Source organism: Pelobates fuscus, chromosome 2 (assembly GCF_036172605.1).
Source record: "Pelobates fuscus isolate aPelFus1 chromosome 2, aPelFus1.pri, whole genome shotgun sequence".
NCBI classification, from domain to species: Eukaryota; Metazoa; Chordata; class Amphibia; order Anura; family Pelobatidae; genus Pelobates; species Pelobates fuscus.
In genome coordinates, this window is record NC_086318.1 from 94,348,073 (window position 1) to 94,366,192 (window position 18,120).

Below are 18,120 nucleotides of genomic sequence, written 5' to 3' on the forward strand. Positions count from 1 at the left end.
GTGATATTTAATAGGGGCTAATTCGTTTTTTAATAGTATTAATTTTACAGCGCTTTTTTTCTTGATTTTTTTTGTACTTAGCAAGCAGGAATTACAAAAGTTGTGCAATTAAAGCTCTAGGATGCACAGTGTGGCTAGACACCAAGTGAACAGTAGTTGCACCTTTGGGGTGTAGTTATAAAATAATTCCTGATTCGCAAAATTTAGACTGAAATAGAATTTTAATTTTAGATGTTTTTCAGCTAGCTTATTTTTTTCTACCTTTCGCAAACTGGAAGTCCTCAAATCCACATAGCTTGTCATTTAGTGTGTAAACAACCATCATTTTCCATGACTTTAAAAACACAAAAAAATAAATATAATGTTCCATTCCCAAAGCAGCATTGCTGAAAAATATTATATTTTTATCATGTTATAGTTATGAAGTCTGTGTGTATTCATAATTATTTTACAATTTTGTTTAATCAACTCAAACCGAAGACTGGAAGATGTAATTGTATTTGGGGTGCTCTATAAAAGGTCTTATCAGAAACTGTTCAGAAATGTTCTTCATCTTTGAGTTTCCTCCACAAATTCATTTCATGGTTGTTAAAGATACTCTAGTCCAGACATGAACAAATGATTCTAGTAGGATCTTCTTTCTTCTCAGGCTAGGGTTAAACAGTTCCATTACCCTGTGTGCATAAACGGGCAGTTATTGAATGTGTACTGATGATATGAACAAATACATTTTAGATCCTAATAACATTACATTTGTTTCAATATTATAAGTGAAAATTCCATGACACAACTGACACCTATTTTAATGAATGTGAAAATAATACATTCAAACAGCATAGATAAGTACTTTAACAAACAAGGTATGTTCTCATTATAGTCTTTCTTTGTGACATCAGTCGATGAGGTGGCTGTCTAATACGTGCAAAGTATTTTACTAATGGATACAGTTATAAACAAATGTGGGAGCTGATATCAATAACTTTGATACAGTTATTAACAGCTTTGGTGCTTGGAGTCTGCTTTTAATGATAGTCAGTAGTGAATGTTATATGTCTATTGTAAAAAGGAAGCTTTATTATGCCTTAATTGATGTTCAGTGGCTATTGTTTAGATCCTTTACTACCATTGTAACTTACCCCACAACACCCACAGCACTTGCAGTCTCCACAGATTGTTCCGATGAGCCCATTAATGGCCTGGATAGCACAGAGCACAGCTTGAACTCCACTCATTATCAGGAGCAAGCAGAAGAGGGTCAGGTGCCATGGGACAATAGAAGTAGGTTGGCATAAATTCCATAGGTTGTGGTTCTCCAGGTAAGATCTTTTGGAAAAATAAAATCGGTATAAATGCTTGACTCTACATGTCTGTATATTTAGATGTCCCCATTATTGCCACATATCGCTCTACCTCTATGGATTCTGGGAAATTACGTAAATGATTGACTTGCCAGTCAAGTCAAGCATGTGGAATTAGACACAAATATCATACATTGTTTCTCTATATTCTAATATTGCTCTTATACAGTTATATCTCTGCAGAATTGGAGTGTGAGGCAATCTAGGCACAATGGCAGCTTCGAGAGGGAGATTAATTTAAAAGGAATTGTCTTCACCCCTATAAAAATAACAGCCACTTACCCATCCTGAAATATATAATCCCATCCTAGAAATGTGGGACACTTAGGTCCCTTATGTATAGCAACTGCTGAAATAACAAAGCAGTAACCAGCTCCTGCAAATCCAATGGCGGCAAATAGAATAGATGAAAACATCTGAAAAGAAAACATAAATACATTAGATTATATTAAGCACTATATTATGTTATCCCTAATATAGAATAAGTGCTGGGTAACATGTATGTAGAAACATCTTTGAGTTGGGTCTAATGGGGTTATGCACTAAAATCTGAATTGTCATGTACTGAATGGAGCATTGTCACTAGAAAGGCCTCATCCGACAGGGATAAGACCTGTTAAATAACGTGGGAGGACATAGTGCCCCCACGAGCTACTGTACGATTCCCGAGTTTGTGATTCCCATGAGACTATCATGTTTATTCACTAGAGTGAGAATTGTTGGAAAATCAAAGTGAATACAGTGTGAATTTCAAATTTAAGGTCAAAATAGTTAAAGTGGAAAAAATGTCCATGCTTGTAGTTCAGCTACCATTTGAAATTCATTATGAATTGTCTTTGAATTTCATTGCTTACGTTAATGAACAGCCCTGACCGATTAAAACTATCTTAGCTACTGCACTCTACCTGAATCACTATTTTACAAAGCAAGCAATTCTGCTCAAAGAGGCAGCCCATTCGCAGGAAGAGAAAGGGCAACAGAATATATATATAATTTTTTTCACGAAATGTCTTTAATTGTTCAAAATAGTGCAAAAATGACTATTTAATATTGGATTTACTTGCATAACTCCTCTACAATTGAAATAGCTGAACACAAGGTATCTAGTAGTTCTAGTAAGACAGCCACTGGAGGCAGTCTTAACACTCAAAAACGGCAATGTTTTATGTTGAGGGTTAAGGGATCAGATTCACTCCACCCAGGCTACCTCAATGAGATTAAAGGACCACTATAGGCACCCAGACCACTTCAGCTTAATGAAGTGGTCTGGGTGCCAGGTCCAGCTAGGTTTAACCCTTTTTTCTATAAACATAGCAGTTTCAGAGAAACTGCTATGTTTTTATTAGGGTTAATCCAGCCTCTAGTGGCTCTCTCATTGACAGCCACTAGAGGCACTTCCGCGCTTCTCACTGTGATTTTCACAGTGAGAAGACGCCAGCGTCCATAGGAAAGCATTGTGAATGCTTTCCTATGGACTGGCTGAATGCGCGCGCGGCTCGTGCCGCGCATGCGCATTCAGCCGAGGAGGAGGAGAGGAGGAGGAGAGCCACCCACCCGACGCTGGAGAAAGAGGTAAGTTTAACCCCTTTCACCCCCTATAGCATGGCAGGAGGGGGGCCCTGAGGGTGGGGACACCCTCAGGGCACTATAGTGCCAGGAAAATTAGTATGTTTTCCTGGCACTATAGTGGTCCTTTAAGTGGCCTGGGTGCCTATAGTGTCCCTATAACATATGTTATCTTTATTATACGTTTTGCGGGCTGCCATACACTGATACATGTTAACCAATACTGAAAGAAATCATTTTAGATTATTCCATATTACATCTAATACTTACTGCAAATCTCTTCCCACAACTCTCATTGCCACAGCAGCCACAGCAGTCATTATTTTTTAGACCAAGAAATACAAGTGCTGGAAAAATCATCTGTAAAACATATGAAAAGAAATACCATGACAATTGTCTAATATTTATTTGCTAAATTTTATACATATATGATTTATAGTAAATGATTGTATAGACTTCAAATATAATGTTGTTATGTTGTAATGTTTATAATATTTCTCTTAATTATTATATACCTCAATTATTTCAGCAGATTGAAGAAATTCCGCCATTTCTTGGTCAGTGACATAACCTTTCATATTTAATAGTGCAAAGAGGAAATCTGACAAATATTGATACCCATTCATAATAGTATGTAATAATGTTGAACACTTTTGTAAATATAAAATCTTCATCTTTAATGAAAGTGTGAGCATTGGCATTCAAAAAATAAAAATAAAGCACATAGTGTAAGCTTCTTAACAGCATACAAATGTATTAGCATGTTTGTCCTTTTCGCCACAAATAGCACTCACAGAATAGAAGTAGTATTAAACAACTTTAATGTCCTTGGGCATTAAACCTTTGAATTTGTGGAATTTTATTTATAAACTATTTTCTCTTACACAAAAGAGTACACTATTGGAAGTGAGTATAAAGATATTTTTGAGCACTATTAGATTGTTATGTTTGACAAGGGCCAAATAGTGATGCCTAGATGACTGGGTCAGAGCATCTCCAAAACAGTACGTAAGGGGTGTTCCCAGTATCCAGTGGGTAATACTTATCAAAAGTGGTGCAGGGATGGAAAACCGGTAAACCGGCATCAGGATCATGGGCACCCAAGGCTCATTGATGCAGTGGGGAGCAAAGCTTAGGCCATCTGGTCTGATCACACAGAAGAGCTACTGTAGCTCAAATTGCTGAAAAACTTAATGCTGGCCAGGATAAAAAGGTTCTGAATACACAGTACATCACAGTTTGCTTAGCAGCGTAGCCGTAGACTGATCAGAGTGCCCATGATGACCCCTGTCTACTGTCAAAAGCGTCCATAATGAGGACATGAGTGTCAGACCTGGACCATGGAGTAATAGAAGAAGGTTTCCTGGTCTGATGACTCATGCTTTCTTTTAGATCTTTAGAATGCAGATCTTTCTTACATTCTATAGGACGTGGGGTGTAAAACACAATAGGACAGGAAATAGCGATCAAATAAGGTGGGACTGAAGCAGAGATGGAGGGGAGAGTAGAGTGCTGCCCTTTAGGAGAGAGCAAGAGACAGGTATGTTAGGTAGAGGTGACTCTGGGAGGCCATAAGCTTTACTAAAGAGATGGGTTTTAAGGCACTTCTTAAACGATTGAAGACTAGGGGAGAGTCTGATGGCGGTAGGCAGGCTATTCCATAGGAAGGGGCTGGCCGCTAGAAGACCTGCAAGCGTGAGTTGGCCGTACGGGTGCGAACAACGGACAGGAGAAGGTCATGGGCCGAGCGGAGAGACCGAGAAGGGACATACCTATGAATATGTGAGGAGATATAAAAGGGTTGAGAATTGTTCAGTGCTTTATAGGTGTAAATTAATACCTTGAATTGACTCCTTTAGGATACAGGAAAGCCAATGTAAGGACTGACAGAGGGGTGAGGTGTGAGCATGGGCGTAGGAACCGGGGGGGATGGGGGGGACGCATCCCCCCCAGCAAATCATGCGGGGGGGACAGGTATGGGGAAATCCCCCCCAGCTCCGCCGGCCCCCCCTGATGCTGCAGCCGCCCGAGCGCTCTGCAGAGAGCCTCAGGCGGCTGCAGCTTTGCCCGGGCTGGTGCGTCCATGAGAGCGCACCGCCCGGGCGCAGTATGAAGAGAGGAGCTGACAGGAGGGAAGCGCTCAGCGCTCCCTCCTGTCACTCCCTCACTGTAGCGTAGCCGAGCGCTGTATAGTCCGCCGGTACAGGGAGCATCTGTCTCCTGTACCCGGCCGGACTAACAGGAAGTGCACACTGAGTGTGCACTTCCTGTTAGTCCGCCGGGTACAGGAAACAAAAGCTCCCTGTACCGGCGGACTATACAGCGCTCGGCCACGCTACATCATAGGTCGGGGAGGGAGGGAGAGAAAGAAACAGGAAGGGGGGAAGAGGAAGGGGGGAAGAGGAGGGGGGGGGAATAAAGAAACAGGGAGGGAGGGGAAATAAAGAAACAGGGAGGGAGGGAGGAAGGGGAAATAAAGAAACAGAGAGGGGAGGGGGGGGGGAAATAAAGAAACAGGGAGGGGGGAATAAAGAAACAGGGAGGGAGGGGGGAGGGGGGGAATAAAGAAACTGGGAGGGAGGGAGGGGAAATAAAGAAACAGGGAGGGAGGGAGGAAGGGGAAATAAAGAAACAGGGGGGAAGGGGGGGGAATAAAGAAACAGGGAGGGAGGGGAAATAAAGAAACAGGGAGGGAGGGTGGGGAAATAAAGAAACAGGGAGGGGGGGGAAAGAAGCAGGGGGGGGGAAAGAAGCAGGGAGGGGGGGGAGAAAGAAGCAGGGAGGGGGGGGAAAGAAGCAGGGAGGGGGGAAGAAAGAAGCAGGGAGGGGGGGGAGAAAGAAGCAGGGAGGGAGGGGGGGAGAAAGAAGCAGGGAGGGAGGGGGGGAGAAAGAAGCAGGGAGGGGGGGAGAAAGAAGCAGGGAGGGAGGGGGGGGAGAAAGAAGCAGGGAGGGAGGGGGGGAGAAAGAAGCAGGGAGGGAGGGGGGGGAGAAAGAAGCAGGGAGGGAGGGGGGGGAGAAAGAAGCAGGGAGGGAGGGGGGAGAAAGAAGCAGGGAGGGAGGGGGGAGAAAGAAGCAGGGAGGGAGGGGGGGGAGAAAGAAGGAGGGAGGGGGGGAGAAAGAAGCAGGGAGGGAGGGGGGGGAGAAAGAAGCAGGGAGGGAGGGGGGGAGAAAGAAGCAGGGAGGGAGGGGGGGGAGAAAGAAGCAGGGAGGGAGGGGGGGGAGAAAGAAGCAGGGAGGGGGGGGGGAGAAAGAAGCAGGGAGGGAGGGGGGGGAGAAAGAAGCAGGGAGGGAGGGGGGGGGAGAAAGAAGCAGGGAGGGAGGGGGGGGAGAAAGAAGCAGGGAGGGAGGGGGGGGGAGAAAGAAGCAGGGAGGGAGGGGGGGGGAGAAAGAGTGACAAGGGAGGGAGAGAGATTGACATCCACCACACACACACACACAATCACACAATCATACCACCCTTACACACACAGAAACACACAATTCATCCTTACACACACTCAATGCACCCCGTGCACACACACACACACACACACTCACACAATCATGCAACCTTACACACTCAATGCACCCCGTACATACACTCAATGCACCCCTTACAGACGCACACACTGCATCCCGTACATACACAGAATCACACCTTGCAGCCCTTACACATACAAACACAGATTCACACAATGCATTCCTTACACACATATCAGGACATCCCCTACACACTCCACCCCCTGTGAACAAACTCATTGGTGGAACATGAAGGTGGACCCTGGGATCCAGACCTTGAGCTGTGTAAAGGGCCCCCAAAAAATGGAGCTGCTTCCCGTTCTCACAGAACATTGATTTTTGTGACCACAGTTACAAACAGCCTCCAGAGAGCCTGTTCTACACCAGACCAGTGGAGCCAGACTGCAGCTAGAGCCCATCATCATCCTCATCTGGTTGTAGGTAGGCAATCTAGCATATTATTCGTTGCACTAATCTCTAATTTACCTCACATTAAAGAAACACTATAGTCCCCAGAACCACTGCAGCTTAATGTAGTGGTTCTGGTGTCTATAGCCTGTCCCTGCAGGCCTTTTAATGTAGGCACTCCAGCACTGGCGTTAGTTAACATGGCAGAAAAATAATTGGAAAGGGTTAGGGGGGCTACTAATAAGGATAGGGGAGAGGGGTAGGTAGAAAAATAATTGGAAGGGTTTAGGGGGGCTACTAATATGGATGGGAGGAGGGGGTAGGTAGAAAAATTATTGGAAGGGGTTAGGGGAGTACTAATATGAATGGAAGAGGTAGGGTGGGTTCTAATATGCATGGAAGGGGTTAGGGGGGTACTAATATGCATGGAAGGGGTAGGGGGTTAATGTGCGTGGAAGGGGTAGGTGGAGTTCTTTTGTGCATGGAAGGGGTAGGGGTGGTTCTAATATTCATGGGAAGGGTAGGGGTGGTTCTAATCAGGAGGATCCCGGCGCTGTATCCGGGTAAGTAAAACCCCTTCCTTGTAGTGACCCTTTAATGTTATTATTTAATCATTTATATAGCGACTGCAAATTCCGTAGCGCTGTACAATGGGATAAACAACTCCTAGTTTACGGAATAAGAATATACCCGGCGAGTAAAAATGCTATCCCCCCCAGATTTTTTTGGGTTCCTACGCCCATGGGTGTGAGAGAACCGACTAGAGAGGAAAGTCTGGCGGCAGCAGTCATTACAGACTGTAGTGGGGCAATGTGGCTTTTGGGAAGACCAATCAGGAGAGGTTTACAATAATCCATGCGGGAAATTACTAGAGCATGGACAAGCTCCTTTGTAGCATCTTGCGTAAGGAAGGGGCGGATGCGGGCTATGTTTTTAAGGTCGAATCTACACGATTTGGCAACATACTGGATGTGAGACTTAAAGGTGTAGATTCTTACATGTGTAAAGCAGCATTTTTTTATTAATAAATAACATTTATTGATTCTTGTTTGTCTTCCAGCTTTACTTTTATCTTGGCTGTTGAATTTTCCTTGCATTGCACACACATAAATGACGACTATTGATTTATAAAAAATATCAATTAGTGCTACGAAAATTAAAAGGCCGACAAAGAAGCAAAAAGTGAGGAGAGTGGTAGAAAAATGAGATAAACTTGACAGCACCATTTATTACAGGCTATGAGGGGTTAATCAGGACATCAGCAAAACGCAGGAGTGACAATTTAAACGTGAACTGTAACTTTCCGTGAATAAAAAGATGTTTACTTATTCCTATATTTAACAAATATGTATTTGAGAAGTGTGCAAAACAAAATTAAATGAAGAAATCCACACTTTATCTTGCAACTGGTTATCTCCAACCTAGCTCCTTGATAATTATTGTTATAAACTCTGTCCTTTACACCTGGCAGTCAGCATAGAGAGAGCATACAGAGAAGAGGAGAAATGGAAAACTTTTTTGTTTTGATTAATGGAAAAAAAAACATGATTGATGGCTTGGGGACAGTCTTTAAAGGAAAACTCCAGTGCCAGGAAAACAATCCGTTTTCCTGGCACTGCAGGTTCCTTCTCCCTCCCACCCCCAAATCCCCAGTTGCTGAAGGGGTGAAAACCTTCCTCCTCCGCGCCGCTCCTCCTTCTGACTCCATTGGCCGGTGGGCGAGACTGATCACGCCCACAGGCCGCGGAGACCTAATGCGCATTAGCGTTCCCCATAGGAAAGCATTGAAAAAGATTTCCAATGCTTTCCTATGGGGAATTAAGTGACGCTGGAGGTCCTCACACAGCGTGAGGACGTCCAGCGATGCTCTAGCAAAGAAAATCTTTGCTATGAGTCAGGAAGTTCCCTCTAGTGGCTGTCTGGTAGACAGCCACTAGAGGTGGAGTTAACCCTGCAAGGTAATTTTTGCAGTTTATAAAAAACTGCAATAATTACACTTGCAGGGTTAAGAGTAGTGGGAGTTGGCACCCAGACCACTCCAATGGGCAGAAGTGGTCTGGGTGCCCGGAGGGTCCCTTTAAATGTTGACTATATTCACAGATCAAGTGAGTAGTGATCAATAGAGGAAAAGGAGCTGTTAAAAAATGATATATTTATATATTATATATTTAATAAATATAAAATGCATACATCAATAAATATAGACTTGCTTTCACGGTTCCTGCTGCTTTTCTCTCTATTGGTGACTATTTCATACTTAATCTGTAAACCAAATGGTGGAAAAGTGCTCCTATCAGCTTTCTGCAAATTATATACAAATTTTATTATGTATATTAACCCCTTAATGTATATTAACCCCAATCGCGGCGATCGCGGGGTTAATGGTGCTCCGGTCTGCCTCTGTATTAGAGGCAGACCGGGAGCACTGGATCGGGCTGTCCCAGCACATGTGCCCGCTCTGACAGCATGTAAGAGCGAGCACATGTGCTCTGTATACTCACCTTCCGCCTCCCTGCACTTCCGGGTTCACTGTGAAGTGCAGGGAGACGGATAATCAGTGATCCTGCCCCCTGTCAAAAAAATAAATAAAGTTAAATTAAAATCCCAACCCCTTTACCCATTTTAATAAAACATTAACCCCTTCCCTGCCAATTGATCACTGACTACAGTGATCAATTGGCAGGGATTACATTTTACTATGATCTGATTTTTTTTTTTTAAACCCTGAGGGTTAATTTTTTTTTCTTAACCCTCAGGGGTTGAATTTATTTTATTAGTACATTTAAATATTTTTAAATTATAAATTTAGCTAGCTGGGGAGGGTGGAAATTAGTGGGGAATTGGGGGATTTAGTGTTAGGCTAACTAGGGGTTAACGTTAAAAAAGTTTTAAAATAAGCTTTAAAAAGTTAAAAAATTAAGTTAAAAAAAGTTTTAATAACGTTTAAGTAAAAATTTTTAAAAAAATAAACCCTTTACCCAGTCCAAATAAAAATTAACCCCTTCCCTGCCAGTCGATCACTGCCTACAGTGATCAAAATACAGATCACAGTATTATACTGTGAACTAATTTTTTTTTTAACCCCTGACCATTAACTTTTATTTATTTTTTAACCCTCAGGGGTTAAATTTATTTAATTAACTAATTTAATTAAATATTTTGCTAGCTGGGGTGGGTGGGAGTTATGGGAAAATGGGGAATTTACTGTTAGTGCTGCTTACTGCTAGTTAGGGGTTAAAGGTAAAAAAAAAGCTTAGAAAAATGTTAAATCTGTAAAAAAAAAGTTTTACGAAAGTTTAGGAAACTTTAAAAAAATTAATAAGCAAAACAAAAGTTTAAAAAATAGTTTTAAAAAGTAAAAAAAGTTTTAAAAAGTTCAAAAATACATTTAAAAACGCTCATCACCACTACACCTGGAACAAACTAGAGAAAAAAATGATCCCACGCCAAGGTTCAAAATATGCCTTTTGAATTACCCCAGGGTGTACTCTTTAATAAATAGTATGTGTTTGTGGGGAAGTTTCAATAACCAACCATCTAAACTACTCCAAATTGGAACATGGACTCAGCATAAAACTTCAAAGTTAGAAAAAAAAACTGAATGGCTGCGTCTCAAATGAGGCCCGTTCAACATCCACATATAGCTGGCAAAGGTACATACGGGGATATTTCTGTACTCAGACCACATAGCTGAGCAACATATGAAGTATTACACAGTGATAGCACACATAAGGTTTGCAAAATATACTGTGCAAACTCACTTTGTGTGTCAAAAAGGCAGAAAAAACGCTTATTACCACTACACCTGGTACAAGCTAGCGGAAAAATGATCCCACGCTAAGGTTCAAAATATGCCTTTTGAAATACCCTGGGATGTCTTCTTTAAGAAATGGTATGGCTTTATGGGGTATTTGGATTATATAGCCTGCTAAAATACTCTAAAATGGGACATGGGCACAGCGTAAAAATTGAAAGTTTGAAAAAAAATTGAATGGCTGTGTCCCAAATGTGCCCCTCCGATGTCCACATATACCTGGCAAAGGTACATACGGGGGTATTTTTGTACTCAGCAGACATAGCTGAGCAACATATGAAGTATTATACAGTGGTAGTACGCATAAGGTTTGCAAAATATACTGTGCAAACTCACTTTGTGTGTCAAAAAGGCAGAAAAAAACGCTTATTACCACTACACTTGGTACACGCTAGCGGAAAAATGATCCCATGCTAAGGTTCAAAATATGCCTTTTGAAATACCCTGGGGTGTCTACTTTAAGAAATGGTAGGCCTTTGTGGGGTAGTTTGAATTTAAAACCTGCGAAGATGCTTGGAAATTGCACATAGGCTCAGCGTCAAAATTCAAAGTTCGGTAAAAACTGATATGGCTTGGTCTCCTATATGGCACTGTAGCTTCACGAAATAGTGCCAAAGACATTCATTGGGGGCATAATTTGGGGGTTTTGAACTTAGTGGCACATATAAAATATACAAAATGCCCAGCAAAAATGCAATCCGTATGTAAAAAAATGCCCCAAATAATTTTTTTCCACATACTTTGGCATATATTGGTGGAAAAATGGGGGCATGCTAAGGCACAATATGCACCTTATGAGATACCCTGGAGTGTCTACTTTTACAAATGGTAGGCCTTTGAGGGTTTTATTTGAACAGTCAAACTGTTATAATACCCCAAATGGAAGCATAGGCTCATTAAATCCGTCTCTCAAAACTCTACTGTGAATACTGAAAAGGGCAGGTCTCCTGTATGGCACTGTAGCTTCACGAAATAGTGCCAAAGACATACAATGGTGGTGTCCTTTTACTCAGAAGACTTAGCTGAGCATAATTTGGGGGGTTTGAACTTAGTGGCACATATGAAATATACAAAATGCCCAGTAAAAATGCAATCCGTATGTAAAAAATGCACAAAATTATTTTTTACCACATACTTTGTCATATATTGGTGAAATAATGGGGGTATGTTAAGGCACAATATGCACCTTATGAGATACCCTGGAGTGTCTACTTTTACAAATGGTAGGCCTTTGTGGTGTTTTTTTGAACAGTTATACTACTATAATACCCCAAATTGAAACATAGGCTCATTAAATCCGTCTCTCAAAATTCGACTGTGAATACTGAAAAGGACAGGTCTCCTATATGGCACTGTAGCTTCACAAAATAGTGCCAACGACATACAATGGGGGTGTCATTTTACTCAGCAGATGTAACTGAATACAAAATAAAACTTTGTACAGGAATAGCACACACCAACTTTACAAAATACACATGACAAGTTCTTTGTTATAAGTTTGTGTGCCAAACCCCCCAAAAATACAATTTTACTCCAATATTTAGCAGAGGTTGGTGGTGAAATGGTGAAATGGCTACGTAGAAAGTTTCAAAACAACCTTAGGTAAATATCCTGTGGTGTCTACTTTATATAAATATATACTTTTGTGTGGCAATTTTGTTTTCTTTTATGGCTATTAAGCTTACAAGACAAACATACCAAATTCGAAAATCGCTCCACATTAAAAGTTTATTTTACTCCTTGTGCTTTGTGACCTGTAACTACCCAAAAAAACTTAAAATCCCAGACACATTATATATTCTGTAAATCAGAACAACTAAATGAATTTATTTTTAATTACTTTCCTTAACCTGCACTAATTGTGCACACATTATTATTGCAAAAACTGTAAAAAAAACTCAAATGTTTTCTTTTTTTTTTTGCATTTTTCTGTATTTTTTTATAATAAATAAGCATTTATGTATATATATGTTACATCAAATTAAAGCCCTTTCTGTCCTTTAAAAAACGGTATATAATATGCGTCGGTGCAATAAATTAGTAAAATGCTAATTGCAGTTGAATGCAAACAGCAAAAAATGCAAAAAATGCCGTTGTCATTAAGTGAAAGACAAGCTTCTGAAGCTCTGTCCTTAAGGGGTTAAGCGCTGTGGAATAAGCTGGCCCTATATAAATACCGATAATAAAACATTTATATTTTGCAGTAAATTGATTGGTTTGTCCACTTTGGGTCCTGAATTGGGTTTGTGGTACCAAAATTCTGCTGAACCAAACAGATATATGGCCAAACTATGGATGGCCTCAGGGCCGGCGCTACCATAAAGGCGAATTAGGCATTCACCTGGGGCGCCGACCTGCAGGGGGCACCCACCGGGAGGTTTCTGGGTGGGCTGCTCCTGTGGGTGGGCAGCGGGCTTCTCCTGCCTGGGGTCGGAGCGCTGGGTAAGTGGCTGTTTAGCCACCCCCCAGCGCAGCCATATCCTGTGCTCCCTCTGCCTCCCTGTTGCTGCAGTGCCGATCATCTGTTCAGGGAGAGGGGATCTGTTGAATCCCCAGCACCCGAGCAGAGCACTCTGCTTGCTGCAGGCAGGGAGAGCCGGGAGGTAACCTGGTATCCTGGCTGCCCCCTGCCTGTGAACACAGGAAGCACTCTGGAGGGAGCAGGAAGCAGCCTGTGCTCACAGTGCACGGCTCTCCTGCTCCACCAGGGACAAGGACAGATACCTACAGGCTGAAAGATGGTCCCCTTCTCCTCCAGTCACATCACTAGCACAGGTATGGCATAAGGGGAGATGGTTATTATTGTTTGTATGTTTAAAAATTGGTGTGTTAAGTTTGTTTGTGGGTGTGTGTATAATAAACTGACTATATGTAAACTGGTGTGAATGACATTGTGTGTGTGTATTTCAGTGAGAGAGAGTGTGTGTGTGTGTGTGTGTGTGTGTGTGTGTGTGTGTTAGTGAGAATGTGTAAGTGACATTGTGTTTGTGTGTATGTGTGTATTTGTCAGTAAGAGTGTGTGTGTTGGTGAGAGGGTGTGAGTGACATGTGTGTGCCAGTGAGTGTGTAAGCAGTTATATTTCTAATACATTAATATAATTATATATATTATATTTAAAAAAGTTTTACTTACAGTGTGCCTTTCAGACAAGTTCCCTGTAGCATACATTAAATACCACCATTATCATAAACTAAATGCACAATAGTATAAGTTAAATCCCACCAAATTAATTGAATACATTTTTTTATAACAACCATAAATATATTCAATGTAAAATGTATATATATGTATTAGGCAGTATGTGCGTATGGATGTGTGTATTAGGCAGTATGTGCGTATGGATGTATGTGTTGGGCAGTATGTGTGCATGGATGTATGTGTTGGGCAGTATGTGTGCATGGATGTATGTGTTGGGCAGTATGTGCGCATGGATGAATGTATTAGGCAGTATGTATATAATGGGCAGTGAGTGTGTATGGTTGAATGTATATATTAGGCAGCGTGCGTGTATGGTTGTATGTATTGGCAGTCTGTGTGTGTGTGTGTGTGTGTCTGTGTGTGTGTGTATGGATGTATGTATTGGCAGTGTGTTTGTGTGGATGTATGTATTACTGTGTGTACTGAATGTGTGTGTTCATATTGGACAGTTTCTTTTTTCCCCCCCTAAATGTCTGCTCACTGTGTCTCTTCTAAAATGTCTCCTAGTCTGTATAGGTTTCCTACAAACCTCAACAATCTCTCTATCCCTTTCCTAATTGCCTTCCCGGTCTGTTCCCTTTCCCTAAATGTATCACTGGTCTCTCTGCTTTCCCTTTGACACTTAGGAGTCTATTCACTAAACAGTGATTTGAAAAAAGTTGAGATGACTTTATACAACTCTTCTGTTTTGGCCTAAATGTTTCAAGTTATATTTCAACCCACTGTTTAATAAATAGACATGGAAAAGAAAAGAAGAGAAATTGACAGAAGATAATTACCGGGTTATTCACTAGAGTAAAAATTGTAAGTGTAAGGGCAGAGTAGCCAAATCTGGAGAATGTTAACAGGTGTTTTGACCATAAATTAGAAGTTCAATTTGAATTCCCAACAATTCTCACTTTATTGAATAACCCTATTGGAATAAAGAGAAACAGGCTGGAGAGAATCTGTGGCATAGAGTGAGCAGATAAATCATGAACATAGAGACTGCAAACTTTTGGAAACAGACACAAAGGAGAAAGCTGGGGATAAACGCTAATGAGAGAGATTGGGCACTATGGAGGAAAGGGACAGCTGATCAGACCTAATTAAAAACCAAATGGCAAAATTTATACCATTTAGAAGAATTCGCCAACTCAGCAACTGTCACAGTTCAGCTGTTTTTGCTTAAACTATGCAATTCGATTTCCAATTCACTGAATTCATAGTTTAGTGAATAAACTTCTGAGAGAGTGTAGTTGCATTCAAGAGGGTGCGGCAAAATGGATTTTTGCCTAGGGCGCCAAGAATCCTTGCACCGGCCCTGGATGGCCTAAACTATTTCTGGTTTTGGACAAACCTAAAGTCTCTCAAATTAGTGCACAAACTAAAATCTCTGTGGTTTTATTTTGTCTTACACATTCATGGTCATTATTGTCATAAAAGTATTTATACATTTTTTTGTTTTTTATTTATTAAGATTTGATCCCAAGAAGTAAAACAAAAATCTAATATGAAAGAATATCAATATCACAGTTATGCTTACTTGTGTGTTTACAGGCAAATAAAGAAACATAGAAACATTAGAGACGTTATTTAAAATCATATTGTGCTATTAAGAATATAAGTAGCATTACTGAACTTACCAGAACTCCAGACCCCAATATTCCACCAAAATACCAGACTTCATCTGTAATTTGTACTTTGTCTGAAGGAATATAGCCTCCAGGGAAAAACAACATGATATTAGCCACTGTGCACAAAATGGCTAGAGGAATTAGGACAATGCCCAGGCATTTCGCACATCCCCCAGAACACATTTTCCAAGAGAAACAAAAAACACGCCAAATGGAGAAATGTGAGCAGTGTGTCTTGTCACAATCCTGTAGAAGGTAATCGTATGCAGGTGGAGAGCCAGTGATTGTCTTCTGGGTGTGAATTGTGAATACACAGTGATCTAGCCATTTATATTGACACCGTTGGCAGAACCCCCATTCTATCAGCAATATTTTTCCATGACAACTAATAGTCTCTGTTAATATTCTACTGATACATACAGGACACTCTCAGTGGTTTACTCATGCTTACAAGATGCTTAAATGTAGATATGATAATACTGCCCCAACCCTAAATTTCCACATCTAAGATATTTTCTTGATGACAGTAAGCTTTTATGAATGATTAACTTTACAACTTAAGAAAGCTAATAGAGTCTAATAAAAGTGGCTAATTGGCTAACGCAAGTTTGGAACTTTTGAAAGATATGCTGAACCTAAATCACGCTATTACAATATGTCAATATAGTTCAGGTGAGTCAAATCCCAGAATGTCAGAAGTGGAGTAATATTCAAATAGTTAACTTGAAACAAGAATTAGTATATACAGTATCTCACAAAAGTGAATACACTCCTTACATTTTTGTAAATATTTTATTAAATATTTTCATGTGACGACACTGAAGAAATGACACTCTGCTACAATGTAAAGTAGTAAGTGTACAGCATGTATTACAGTGTAAATTTGCTGTCCCCTAAAAATAACTCAACACACAGCCATTAATGTCTAAACCGTTTGGCAACAATACACTCATAACCACACTCTCCCGCGAGCCCAAACAACTGTTTCATGCTTTTAACTCTTTTCTGCACCCTGTCATGCCCCTACTTCTACCAACTTGACCGCCACAAACTTTGCAACTCACTTCACTGAGAAGATTTCTACAATCAGGGAAGAGATGTCTCATCTCTCTCCATTCACTACCAACCTTTCCCCTAACCACACTCCCTCAGCCGTCCTATGCTCATTTGCACCTCCTCTGTTCCTCAATACGTGATCCCTCGATACAGGGGTGGACTGACCACTCGGGAAGATCGGTCATAAACTTCTGCATGCTTCTGCTGTGGAGATCAGAGATCTCCACTGTCATAAGGAAGTTTGCAAGGGCCCATGATAATACAGGGGGCCCCAGTGACCTGTCACCTTGCAGTACCATTCCCCCATTCAGCGTGAGACCTGGCAGCTTACCTGCTTTCACTGCCAGGTTTCCGCTCTCTCTTTGCAATCAATAGACAGTGCCCTGTGTGAGGATGGGAATGGGCAGGAAGTGACATCACCCCCCCTTCTCCCCTCTCACACGGAACACTCACAGCATGGATGGAGGGTAAGAATAGGAGCCTGGCATAGCAGATCCCTCCCAAGCTGGAGGGAGGATGAAAAATCAGACTGGAGCAGGTAAGCAGGCTTGGGGTGAAAAGGGCAGATAAATATGTGAGTTGAAGGGGTGAGACTGGGCAGAGGCACACAGGGATTTTATAGAGATGTGGGGTAGATGTGTTTTTAGTTGGTTCTCTTTTTATTTTTTATCTTTGTCTAATTTTTATGATGTGCGTGTTTTTATCTTTTACACTTATAGGGGATTTTTTTTTGATCATTAGTTTAACTAAGGTGTCATTACCTGATATTGCTTGCCTGATCACAGCCCATGTACAGCCAATTATATATTACTTTTGCTTTGTAAGTGAATTCCCTATGCTTATGAATATGTAAATGTGTCATGAATGTTTTATATGGTATAAAATGTAATAAAGATTAAAGGACCACTATAGTGCCAGGAAAACAAACTTGTTTTCCTGGCTCTATTGGGTCTTTGGTTCCCCCCTACACTCTGGGTTCCCCTCCCGCCGGGCTCTAGGGGGGGAAGGGGTTAAATACTTACCTTTCTCCAGCACCGGGCTCCCTCGGCGCTGGGGACTCTCCTCCATCTTCCGACGTCATCCGCTGAATGCGCATGCACGGCAAGAGCCACGCGCGGATTCAGTCAGTCCATAGGAAAGCATTTCTCAATGCTTTCCTATGGATGCTGGCGTCTTTTCACTGTGAAAATCACAGTGAGAAGTGCGGAAGCGCCTCTTGCGGCTGTCAATGAGACAGCCACTAGAGGCTGGATTAACCCTAGTGTAAACATAGCAGTTTCTCTGAAACTGCTATGTTTACAGCAGGCAAGGATAACCCTATGTGGACCTGGCACCCAGACCACTTCAATAAGCTGAAGTGGTCTGGGTAACAGAAAATAGTATAGAAGTGGCGCTAAAGGGTCAAATCGGTGGATGGTGCAGCCAAAACCAAGTATATCACCACTAAATATACTTAAAGAAACATGTACAACCAAAAAAGTTTGAGCGCACACACACACCAAACAGGAGTGATTACCTGGGGTATAGCAAATAGGTATCTCCTCCTTAGTACACAATGATAGGGTTTGACAAATGGAAAATCCCTATATAAAAAATATAAATACA

At 41.5% G+C, this 18,120-nt stretch overlaps 1 protein-coding gene across 1 annotated transcript; it reads right to left on the reverse strand.

Annotated features, from left to right (window-relative positions):
- Nucleotides 1-202: 202 nt before the first annotated feature.
- LOC134586716 (transmembrane 4 L6 family member 4-like) lies at nucleotides 203-15,740 on the reverse strand. The gene is made up of 5 exons (XM_063442472.1): nucleotides 15,469-15,740; nucleotides 3,195-3,284; nucleotides 1,641-1,774; nucleotides 1,137-1,323; nucleotides 203-674 (listed from the first exon to the last, which is right to left on the reverse strand). Exons 1-5 carry the CDS (start codon nucleotides 15,640-15,642, stop codon nucleotides 657-659), a joined length of 603 nt encoding a protein of 200 aa, XP_063298542.1. The 5' UTR covers nucleotides 15,643-15,740; the 3' UTR covers nucleotides 203-656.
- Nucleotides 15,741-18,120: the final 2,380 nt, after the last annotated feature.

Bases quoted from the DNA above. Each gene is read 5' to 3' on its own strand.
- LOC134586716 (XM_063442472.1), bottom strand. From the start codon at position 15,642: ATGTGTTCTGGGGGATGTGCGAAATGCCTGGGCATTGTCCTAATTCCT. The intron at 3,285-15,468 runs GTAAGTTCAGTA...TATGTTTTACAG, and splicing joins TATTGGGGTCTGGAGTTCTG to ATGATTTTTCCAGCACTTGT. The intron at 1,775-3,194 runs GTAAGTATTAGA...TTTTCTTTTCAG, and splicing joins GTTGTGGGAAGAGATTTGCA to ATGTTTTCATCTATTCTATT.